The 12,009-nt window shown below is 47.4% G+C and overlaps 1 protein-coding gene across 3 annotated transcripts in view; it reads left to right on the top strand.

Moving 5' to 3' along the window:
• Window positions 1-12,009, top strand: part of Cabin1 (calcineurin binding protein 1) — a 132,877-nt gene that overhangs the window by 85,294 nt on the left and 35,574 nt on the right. For all 3 annotated transcript variants that reach the window (XM_048343547.1, XM_048343548.1, XM_048343546.1), the window contains one exon: window positions 3,070-3,183. In XM_048343547.1, coding sequence (XP_048199504.1) covers window positions 3,070-3,183 — 114 coding nt within the window. The remainder of the gene's footprint in view (window positions 1-3,069; window positions 3,184-12,009) is intronic.

Below are 12,009 nucleotides of genomic sequence, written 5' to 3'. Positions count from 1 at the left end.
GAGTCTGCTGGAGACTAATTTGTGATCCAGGTCAGGTTTAGCAGACTAGTGTTTCTGCTCTTTTTGCAAGCACCCCAAAATGTCTCCCTCTTTCATCCTGAGAAAAGGGCTGCTTGGTGCAGATACCACTACAGGGGCTGCATTGGTAGAAAGCAAGCCAGGGTGGAATGTGGGCCCCAGTTCCCCAACCACGGAACCTACTGCCCAAACAAGAAAGCATTCTCCTACTCTTCTACTCTCAAGCCTGACCAGAGGAAGCTTTTGTCAGGGCCTCCTTTTCTTAGGGAAATGATGGCTACTGTGGAAAGAGTTCTTCAGTGTTCTATCACCTCTCCACCCCTCACTACTACTGCTTACATCATTTGGACACTTCTCACAAGTTCTTGGACCCTACAAGCAGCTTTGGGGGTCATAACCTTTCTCAAGCCTGCCATGCAGCCCAGGCCGGGCTTGTGTCTGGGTTTCCTGGAGTCACTCAGCTTGAGGAGAAGGCTGCTGCAGTATTGAAACCAGGGGTTTGAGAGCAGAATGACTGTGCCTGCTTTTTGGGCCCCACAACCCATGCACAGAGCAATTCCTCCCTGCCTCACTAGATCTTCACTAGCCTCACAGGTGGCTGCACCCAGTCTCCTCCACCTCTGAGCTGGGCTCTGACTATCCCACCTGTCTAGGCTCTTGCCCCATTGAATCTCCCAGTTCCATAACAGTTGTGTGCAAACAATAGTCCATATCATTGCCTTTTGAAAGCCTCTTGACCTCAGACTGGACCAGAGGTGGGGCTCCTTTGTATCTGGCTTCCATAATCAAGAGGACACTTCAGTTTCCTGGCCCACATCCTCTTATATGAGCTTCTGCCTGTGACTGATTAGACCAGGGTAGCTACCTTCCTGGACTAAGTCTGATACCCCACCCCCCTGGAGTGACTGAACCAATTGGCACTAAGACTCAGGGGTCATGACTGAGCACTGCTGTGTGTTGTATGAGTCTCTCTCTGGGGAATCTCTGCTTGCTAAGTCCTAAACTTTCACCTTTTCCTAGCCTTGATAAACCAACTAGACCTAATCTTGAATTTTAATTCTTTTTAATCAACTCATCTCTCCATTGTGCTGCTTCTCTGTGGTTGCACCTCCCTCCTGGTGAAAAGCATGGGTACATGATCTGAGGGATAGCAAGGGGTTTGGAAGGGAAAATATCAGGCTGGGTCTGGGAACCAGCTTCAGAAGGTTTCCAAATGAAGTGGCCTGGGAAGAAGCATGACCTCTAGATCCTGGCTGTTGGAGGTCATCATTGGGGCACTTGAATGTGAGCCATGTGTTGTTGCTTCTGGAGTACTGAAGCTCAGAAGTTGAAGCCAGGACTGTTTTACTCTTCTTCATGAGTGGGGAGTAGCTTCCATACTCTTCATACAGAGGCCTAGCTCAAGGATCTGAAGCACTCCCTGCTTCTGAGCCTCAGGCAAACAGGAGGCCCCATCTGGCTAGAACCCCATCCATCCACTCTGAAGGCATACAGCCCAAGACCCTGGAAAGGCCTGTGTCTTAGCAGACAGCAGCTATATCAGGCACACCCTTCTAGCAGCTGGGCCTCAGCAAGACAAGGCTCCACATGGCCTCTGGTGGAATTTCCTACTCAAGATTCTATTTCTGTTGGAGTTGACTCTGTTCCTGATCTCAGGATATCATACTCGTATCTGAACAGGTGTCTGGGTCCAAAGAACAAGCCTCCCTCACGCAAGAATTAGAGGGGTCCTACGGGCTAAGTGCTTACAGTATCATCCAACAGGGACTATTTTTGCCCTCCTCCTAGCATGCTGGGGTACGCATGGCTGCAAACAGACATGTCTTCAGTCAAGCTTGGCCAGGGCAGCCATGACTTCACAAGACCTTTCCCTATGAGCCAGGCTTGTCCCTGTAGAAGTTGGCCTTCAACTCCAGGTTGAGCATCACTATCCAGCATTCCCATGGAAGTGGCTCTCACCCATGGACTTCTATGGAACAGCCATTTTTTTCTGCCTTAAGTGTGTCATCCACGAGACAAATACCTGAGATCTTGCCTGTCCCTGTTCCAAAGGGATCTTTCTCACTCCCACATGACTTCAGAGTCCTGCCTGTGTGTGGGAGCAGTCTGTGGGGTGTGGTCCTCTATAGTTATAGGAACAGAGGCCCGGAGAAGAAGCCAGGGTTAGGGTTTGTACTTTAGCCTAATGTGGTGACACAAGCAATGATTAGTAAGTTAAGCCTAGCCAGTGGTAGGCAAAAAAGGAACAGTGAAACAGGTGTATAGGCCCAGAGGTGAGAGGGCATTTGAAGTGGCCTGGGACCAGGGCTGAAAAAGGCAAGCCAGGAGCCCCAGCAGGGAAGCAGACTGATTGGCACAGGAGGGTGTATGATGTTGAAAGGGTTGGAGGCCCAAGGCCCAATTTGTCATTCTGCTAACTCCTCCCTGGCAGGATGGCACTGCCAGGGTATGTGGCTAAAGCCTTGGTTCAGGCTTGAATAGCCACCTGCAAAGACCAAAGTTTCTGGCTAAGCAGTTGATAGGAAAGGACTGCTCCCTGGACCAAAGAGAAGGCCTCAAAGAAAGCTGAGGAAGCCAAGATCATGTTCCCCCTCTCCTCTACTCCACAGTTGCACCTGGGTTCTACCAAGGGAGCTTGGGTCTGAACACTGCATTCTGAGCTTGAGGCAGCTGTACCTCTGGCTCTAAGTAGGGCTTCCTTATAAACAAGTGAAGTCTGCCTTTTAAGCTAGTGAAGGCACTGATAGCAGGTGGGACACTGTCTACATGTAAGCTTTACAGGGTTGGTCAAGGCTAGTAGTCTCTGTGTATAGCCCCAAGCAATCTGAGGTCATATTCTTAAGTTGACGGCACTGGGCAAGAAATCCGTTCTGGAAATGCATCCCATAACTCAGTGATCAAAGCCACCTAGAGCTATGGGATCAATGTCTGCAGAATTGCCACTCATCGCGGTTTGCCAGTACAGCCGGGAAGGAGGGGACCGCCTGCCTTCCCTGTGGGCGCCCTGAACAACCCACACACTCACTTTCAACCTACTTCTTGTTTCCCCAGAACCTCCAGTGGGCCCGAGACGTGTTGCTAGGCAGCAGTATCCCATGGCAACAACTGCAGCACATGCCGGCACAGGGGCTCTTTTGCGAGAGGAACAAGACCAATTTCTTCAACGTGAGTACTTTGCCTTGTTGATTTCTGAGGCTGCTTACTGCCACTGCTTTGCACTGAAGATGCACGAATTGACCACCTGGGCGGGCATTCCCAGGGCTATAGGTTTGAGACATCTTAGGGCAAGCAGGGTAGAGCGTGGCAGTGCGCGCCAGACTTAAGCATGGGGCGGTGATTGCTGAGTGACTTCTAGCAAGTCACTGCCCCCTCTGGGCACCAGTTTGCCCTGTACAGGGAGAGGCATGGATAAGTTTGTTTGGAGTCCCAGGTGTCCTGGGGACATACAGAGTCTGTTACCTTGATCCCCCAGGAACAGATTTACTTCTGTGTGGTCACGGGAAAGAGGAGCTTCTAACTAAAGCTGACTCTAATGCTTAAAAACCAAGTTTGCTCAATACTGAGATTTAGTGCCCTTCCAGCCCTGCTTTCCATGTGGGATGGAAACCCACTCCTTGAGTAGGACAAGACTGACCTCTCAGGTCAGTCTTCCATCCTGAAACCCACTTCTGCTTTCCTTGACACCCTACCAGGCCCATCCCTGTCTCATTTGCCGTATCCTTCCCAGAGCCAAGTAGCTCCTCACTCCTCTCTGTCTAGCACTCATTTTCTTGCTCATCTCCCACCATCCCTCTCAGCATAGCTAGATTGCAACTGTATTTAGAAGTCACTCTCAGCTTCGATTTTTGTGTATTTTCCCTGATACTCATAGAGAAACTATAGGGCAAGGTGGGTCTGAACAGAGAGCTGAGGTCTGCTTTCAAGTCTGGAGGATAGTGACAAAAACTGCTTCCCAAAGTGTATGGAAGGAAGTTCCCACCAAGAGTCAGCCAGGTTGTGGGTCTGGGTCCATGACTTTTCCTTTTGCCAGGCTGCTACCTTCTCTGGGGTCAGCAGAGACTGTTAACCCTGCATCTGTCTACCTTTTCTCTTAGTATTTCAAAGATAAGTAGCTTGTGTCATTGGTAACCAATTTTTGTGGTGCAAAGGGATTTGCCATGAAAGAGAAATGCCCTCCCACCCACATGTCCAGGCCGTAGTTCCTGCCCCACATATGACCTTCCAGGATACTCTGCCTTTTGCAAGCCAGTGTGTAGGTGTATACAATGGCAAAAATACATGTTTCTGCCCATCTGGGGTCCCTCGTCCCAGCATCTCTTTCCACTTCTGTTCTCCCTGCATCTCTTCACTACCTCTCTCTCCCCTCTTTACCCTCTCTTCCCTTACCCTTTCCCATCTCCTATTTCTGAGAGGGTTTTGATAACTTTGCCCAGACTAGCCTCCAATTCTTGATCCTCCTGCCTCTGCCTTTCACTGGGATTACAGGCTTTGTTTAGAGCTAGTTTTTGTTTTGTGTTTTTGTTGTTTTCAGTAGTAGGGATTAAATTCAGGAAGTCTTACTTGCTAGGTAGGTACTTTACCAATTTAGCTATATCCCCAGCCCTTAACAACATTTCTTCCTCTCCCTCCTCGTCCTCCTGTCCTCCTCTTCCTCTTCCTTCTCCTCCACCTCCTCCTTCTTCCCCTTCCTCTTCCCCCTCTTCCTCCCCCTCCTCCTCCTCCTCTCCCCTCTTCCTTCCCTTCCTCCCTCTCCCTCCCCCTCCCCCTTCTCCCTTCTCTAGTCCTGGGCTGGGGCTTGAACTCAGGGCCTAGGTACTGTCCATAAGCTTCTTTTGCTCAAGGCTAGTATTCTACCACTTTAGCCACAGTGCCACTTCTGGCTTTCTGTTTATGGGATATTGAGGAATCAAACCCATAGCTCCATGCATGCTAGCCAAACACTGTACCATTAAGCCACATTCCCAGCTCCTTAACAACATGCTCTGTTTTTTTGTCGCAATGCTGAGGATCAAACATATAGCCTCACTCCTTAAGCAAGTAATATACCGCTGAGCTGTATCCCCAGTATGATCTTTTTTTTTTTTCTTTTGAACTCTGGGCCTGAGTGCTCTCTCTGAGCTCTTCAGCTCAAGGCTAGTGCTCTACACTTGAGCCACAGTGCCATTTCTAGTTTTCTGGTGGTTAATTAGAGATAAGAGTCTCATAGACGTTCCTGCCCAGGCTGGCTTTGAACCACAGTCCTCAGATTGCAGACCTCTCAGATTACTGAGTAGCTAGGATTACAGAGCCACTGGTGTATGTCTTCTTTTTTTTTTTTAACAAGACAAAATATAGTTTATTTCAACAAAAAAATATATACATAGTGCTATAGGAAAGTCATACTGCTAAGTGTCTGCACCTCATCAAAGGCCACTACGGAAATCAGTGCCAATGAATGCTGTTTCTTAATGCTTCTAGATTTCATTCATGTTAAAGAAAAGAGACAGTTTGTGCCCACTAACTTCAAATGTAGTATTATATTATACATAACTTTGTGTCTCTAAAAGCCCAAAGGCAAATAAGAGGAACTTAACTGTATTTAGAAGTCACTTCTAATATCAGTGACAGGAATATTTCACTAATTCAGTGGAGGCAAATTTCCTTTCTAGACACCCTGGAAACTGAGCATGTTAACACCCATTCGCTCATTTGAGTAATTAGTCAGTTCCACTTGTTCTTTTTTAATAGCTGTATGTACTCTACACATGGATGTCCTAGAATTACCTGCCTATTTCCCCAACTGAGAGACATTTATATTATTTCCAGTCTTTTGTTGCTACAAACACTGCTTCATCCTTGCACATTGGTGGGAGTCCCTTTATAAGAGATATCCTAGAAATAGAATTCCTGGATCAAATAATTCATGGTACCTTTAAAGTCATAGTAGATACCACTCTCCACAAAGATCTGGCCCACATTCCCACCTGTAAATTAATTTTTTCAAGGCTCCATCAGTACTTTATACTATTGAACTTTATAACATTTGCTTTTGTTTGTGTGGGAGTAAGTCTTACTATGTGGGCCAAGCTGGCTCAAACTTGTGATCCTTTTGCTCAGTCTCCTGAGTAAATATTTTCTTAGTAGTAGGTGAAAGTACTATCTATCATGTTTTATTCATTATGAGTGATATTGACCCTAATACATTTTAACAGTTTCAATTTCTATGCAGTTTGCGCTCATGTTTATTTTTATTTATTTATTTTTTGCCATTCCTGGGGCTTGAACTCAGAGCCTATGTACTGTCCCTGAGCTTCCTTTTGTTCAAGGCTAGCCCTCTACCTCTTGAGCCACAGCTCCACTTCTGGCTTTTTCTGTTTATGTGGTGCTGAGGATTGGAACCTAGGGCTTCATGCATCCTAGGCAAGCACATTCCCAGTCCCTCATGTTTATTTGTTTGTTTTTAATTGGATGTTGAGTTCTTTTTTGAGTTTTTTCCTATTTTTCTGCAGTTAATAGATCAAAATCAGGGCCAAGTAAGTTGCTTAATTTTCTGAGCTCTTCCATTACTCACCTATTAAAGTATCTTTTACTGTCTTGAGGGGTAATTGTAAGAACCACAATAGATAATAATAGTGTTCCTAACCAAGATATGACATATAGTAGATGCTCAAGGAAATAATGTCCCTCTCTTATCTCCTTTCTGATGTTAGTTCTTTGCCCTTAAAGACAGTACACGGCCTAGTCTCCAAGCCTGCCACAAAGGTACAGCCTTCAGACTCCCTAATGCCACAGTTAAGGTACTCATCAGGTGCCTGTCCTTCTGGAGCTAGGGCTAAGTACTCCAGGCCCCTTTCCCACTATTTTTACTCCCTATAGCTCCTCTTAGAGTTTCTGGTACCTTCTAGAAAAATAGCCTAAGGTTGTGCCTATGGGAGGGGAGCCTTGGGAGAGTCCTTTGTGAGCTTGACATTTGGGCAGCATTTTTCTTCATTGCCCGAAGCCTCTGTGGAAACTGACTGGTGTTTTGGGTGATTTTTCCTTTTAAATTGGTTCAGCCTCTAGCATCTTGCTGTCCTTACTATCCTGGGGCTCCCTCTCAGTCTCCTCTGCTTTTTTGAGCTCTTTAGCTTCCTGAAGCCATACCTGGAGCCCAGCATGGTAGGAAGTGTTTGGCAGACCCTGAGCACTCTCAGCAGGGAGTCCATCCAAGTCAATCTTTGCCAAGTATGAGGAAACTGTTTACTGACATGTCAGAGTAGTATCATTTAAGGCAGCTGCTGGATGCTGGATGTGTCTATGTGTCTGACAGATAGAGCTAAAGACTGGGGTGAGCAGGCTGCTTACATCCCTTTTGGATTTATTGACTTGTCTGGGGGAAGAAGAAGTGAGAGTGTTGAGGGCTGGCTCTCACACAGAGGGGAAGGGCAAGGCCATTAAACTGCCTTGACTCACCGTCCCTGTAGGGATTCTTCTCTAAGACCATTCATTCATACTAACCAGCCTTGGTGTTGCTCACCCAACTGTCTAGGCAATTCTCCCATCTTCAGGACCTGTGTGGAGAACTTCCTTATTATTTTAATGACAGTTTTTGAAAATTGTGTGAGTCATATAGGACTACATTGTCACTGCCAACAGTTTACATAGCAGAGCCTACGCCCCCTTTGTCTTTTCACTCTAGGCACTGTGCCCTCAAAAGTGCCTCATGGGGAGCCCAGTTGCTCTGTTTTTTAAAAATGTATATGTATATATGTGTGTGAGTGTGCCACAGTGCGCTTTTTGACCTCTTGATTTTCTCACCTACATTAAATTTTGGAGAGTTTTGCTGGCTGTCTTGATCTTCTCCATCTCCTGTGTGGGCCTAGTGGTTGCTCTCAGAAACATCCTGTTGCATATATCTTTGTGCTGCTGGTAGTTCTTTGGGTTTTCTGATCTGGCCCAGCCTAGCCAAGAGAAGGTATTATTTTAGTATTTGTAGATTGATCCCTTAATAAATAGATGACCTCTAAGCACAGTCTTCTGGCCCAGTAAGTCCAGCTGGGTGTTGTATAGGATAAGGAGATTCTTGATCCCTTCCACAAGATACCGAGGCTGTGGTAAAGTCCCTCATGCACATCTTTGTGTATAACTCTGTTGGATGCTCAGGACATATGGGAGGGGCAGAGAGCCAGGCTCCCACTAGCAGGACAGAGTACTGCTCAGCTAAAAGTGGCCAGGACAAAAGAGGTCAGGAGTAGAGACACCTTTGGGGAAGCTCTTCAAGTTGGGCTGTCCCTGAGACAGATAACTAAGTCTTCACAGGGAGTTCAAGAAGCCAAGGGAAGGGATGGGTAAGTGGAGCTTGCCCCTCAAATTAGCTTGTCCTTCATAGTAGCACAGACATGGCATGCAACAGGCCTAATGGTGTGGTTGGATTATGTATAAGTAGAGGAAGAGTGAACTTAATATGAATCCAGTCTCACTGTTTCACTGACTGAACTAGCATCCCCAGAGAGGGACTAGTTCTTTGCCCTAGCCATTTCCTGCCACTCCACTTCTGCTGTGGAAAATCACTGTGGGGCTGAGGCAAGAACAAGCTCATGCAACTAGGTAGATCGGTGCCCAGCTGAAGGCCCCCATTGCACCAGCCACCTTATACCAACAAAAACACTGATCTTGGCCCAAACTTAACCAGAGTTCACAGCTGTTGTTAGTTGGGGCAATGCCTTGGCACTATAGCCCATCCTTTCGCACATTAAAGGCAGCATATGTAGCCATGAAATTCAAGGTTGGCCTCCCAGGGAGTCCGGGAAAGCCCCAGAGGCCTGTGGGTGGAAAGGGGCAGCAGGGCTGAGGCTAGGCCTAAAGGCTGGAGCGGGGAGCAGCAGTTTTTCCTCCTTGAGCAGAGGGTACCAGGAAAACACATAAGCTGGATGGCTGAGCCATCTGTGTGGTCTGTACCATAAAAGCTGGAGGCTTGTTTCTGGGTGCCCAGAAGCTTTGGGGACTTTCTGTGTGTATGTACCTCTGGACAGACAGGCAGGCCTATGTGAGCTAGAGCCGGGCTACTTTGTCGACAGTGAACTTCTTTCTCTATTTTGTAGTTGATTCGGAAACGTTCCCATAGTAACCAAGCCAGAGATGGCTCTCCTTCTTCCCCAAAATGTTTGCTTATTTTAGCAGGCAGGGTTTTTTTTTTCCTTTAAAAAAAAATCCCATTTCAACCCAGTTTTCAGTCTCTATGAGAGAAGAAACTGGACTGGCGGCTTCCTCCCACCTCTGAGGTTGAGCAGGGAGAGCAGCAGGTCATGTTCCTCTCTGTGTGGTACCTACCTGCTTCTCAGGCCAACAGCTTCTGGGCTTTAGGAGTACCAAGAAAAGCAAAGACTTTGAGCATGGGTATGTTCAGCCTCTGCCCACTTCTCTTGCTGGCCTTGTAAAGGTACTGGGCTTCCCTGGACAGGGCATTCCCCAAGCACACTGCATGCTGCATGGCGTATTCATAGAATTTGAGATGGACCTGTGCAGACGGAGCCTTGGGGATTTTCTTTGGTTCCTGATTGGCCTACTAATCTCAGTGGTCAGCACTGGTACTAGAAGAACAAGGAACTTGTTCCTTGTCCAGGAGGAACTTCCCCCTTCCTCCCTCCCTGGCTATGTGGGCCCAATGCTTTGTGGCCTCGCCTTGTAGTAGATGGCTGTGGGTGCAAATTGTGCGTTCTCTTTCTTTTCTATAGCTTGTCTACCTGGTTATCATTACAAAACACACCATTTTCTCACATCTCTTTTTGTCACCTGTATAATAGTCTCTAAGACAAATGTATGGAAGTAGAGGCCAGGAAACAGACCCTCTGCACCCAGTGCTTCCATGTTCCCTCTCTCAGGCATTGTCCCACTCCTCCCAGCCCTGGGCCACAGATGACTTTTATTTTGATCCATCTATGGGTGTGACAATGAACACTAGGTGGTTTCAGTCTGTGTTTCCCAGGTGACAGAGAAGGCTGAGGCCAGTCTGGTTCTAGGGCTCTGGTTCTAGGACAATCTGTCCTACTTGCCCGCCACCTTGTAGGTTCAGGTGGTTCCGTTTACTTAAACTGATGAGAGGAACAGTCATAATGAGCTAGCTTTGATTCTTTTAAGTGTTGTACTCTGTGTTGTCCCCAGCCCTCTGAGGTATGTGCCCCCCTTTGGCCTTGATGTGGTTTGGGAAAGGAAGGGGCCCCATCAGTGGGGCTGGCCTCTTGCCAGAGCTGGAGGGAAGGAGAAAAGAAAAGGTCTCTTAGAGCCCCCAGAACTCTATTTTCAGCAAGAATTAGTCATATCTATTCTACTCGTAACTGCCACCAATGGGCTTGGGGGAGTCCCCCTCCACCTATCCCTTAGCAGTTGCCAGATGCAGTAGACCTATCTTTCTGTCTAGGGCTCAACCAGTGTTCATCCTCCACACACCCTTTCATAGAGCCAGTGGTCCAGATGGAGCCAGGCAGAGCCCCAGATGGGAATCTCCTCTAAAACACCATTGCCATTGTTCTTCCTTCCAATGCCTTTCCCCAGCTTGGTACCCAGTAAACAAAGTGTGCCTAGTGACCATGGGTCCCTCTCACCCTTGAAAATTCCATGGGATAAATTTTCTAGGAAGTATTCAATGCTCAGGTCTGTGTCCTGGCCTCCACTTGCGTATATTTGTCCTAGACACAGGTTGAGGAAGGAGATGTAAAGAATTAGTGTTCAGAAATGCTTCCTTGGGAAGTAGCAGCCCCAGAACAAGGGGCACAGGAATATTGTGGCTCAGGTGCTCAGGAATCTAGCCATGACCAAGCCTGAAGTCTTTGCCTCCTCCTGTTAGTCCAGACCAGGATTGTCCCTTAGCTCTGTCACCATCCCTCTGGTTCCCAAGATGCCGTGTCTGACTGGCCTATAGAAAGCCCCTTCTAGATACTAGCCTCAGGTTCAGGGATTATTGCAGGTGGTCTTTATCAGTGATGATGGAACATAATCTAGGGAAGAGGTATTGGTCTCTTCCTAAATCCTGATACCCCACAGTACCCCCAGAGACCAGTCAGGTAAATAGACCTCAGGAACATCAGCACAGGATTTCCTACCCTCCCTTTTTTTTTTTTTAAAATCAGGTCTAGGGATACATCAGGATAAGAATGACCTGGTGGGGCTGGGAATGTGGCTTAGCAGTAGAATGCTTGCCTAGCTTGCATGAAGCCATGGGTTAAAATCCTCAGCACCACATATACAATAAAAAAGCCAGGATGGCCTAGTAGCAAGAGTGTTCCCCTCGTATACATGAAGCCCTCCCTGGGTTCGATTCCTCAGCACCACATAAATAGAAAACGGCCAGAAGTGGCACTGTGGCTCAAGTGGCAGAGTGCTAGCCTTGAGCAAAAAGAAGCCAGGGACAGTGCTCAGGCACAGTTCAAGGCCCAGGACTGGCAAAAAAATAAAATAAAATAAAAAAGCCAGGAGTGGTGCTGTGGCTTAAGTGGTAGAGTGCTGGCCTTGAGCAAAAGAAGCCAGGGACAGTGCTCAGGCCCTGAGTTCAAGCCCCAGAACTGACAAAAAAAAAATGGTTTATAACAGCCAAGCCTCATTCCCCTCAGGACCACTGGTGATTGCTTTTGTGTACGTATCTGCTTGCTTCTTTGTTTATATTTCAAGGAGCATGTTAACTGTCTGTTAACTTGCTATGTTATATCTTGGACCCATCACATTGTCAACAAGGGCTTGAACATGCAGGCTATAAAGCTGTTGCATTGGTTCCTATTCCCCAGAGGTACCAGAAGGTAAAGCAACTTTGCCCAGATCCCATGACCAGTCTGGGTCAAAGGAGGGGCATGCTCCTCAATGTATCTAGTGCTGATGCTTGGAATGAGGCCAGTAGCCTCAAGCAGGAGCATTCCCCATTGTCTGAATGAGGATAGTAGAGTGCCAGTGAGCAGGAGGATCTGAACATCTGCACTAGGAGGTGAGCTTGGATCGTAGGCTGATGAGGGGTCAGTACTCAGCTAGACCATGATATTAAACAGG

This window comes from Perognathus longimembris, chromosome 3, assembly GCF_023159225.1.
Source record: "Perognathus longimembris pacificus isolate PPM17 chromosome 3, ASM2315922v1, whole genome shotgun sequence".
NCBI classification, from domain to species: domain Eukaryota; kingdom Metazoa; phylum Chordata; class Mammalia; order Rodentia; family Heteromyidae; genus Perognathus; species Perognathus longimembris.
Note: the sequence above shows the minus strand (reverse complement) of the source record. Positions and strands in the feature narration are given on the sequence as shown.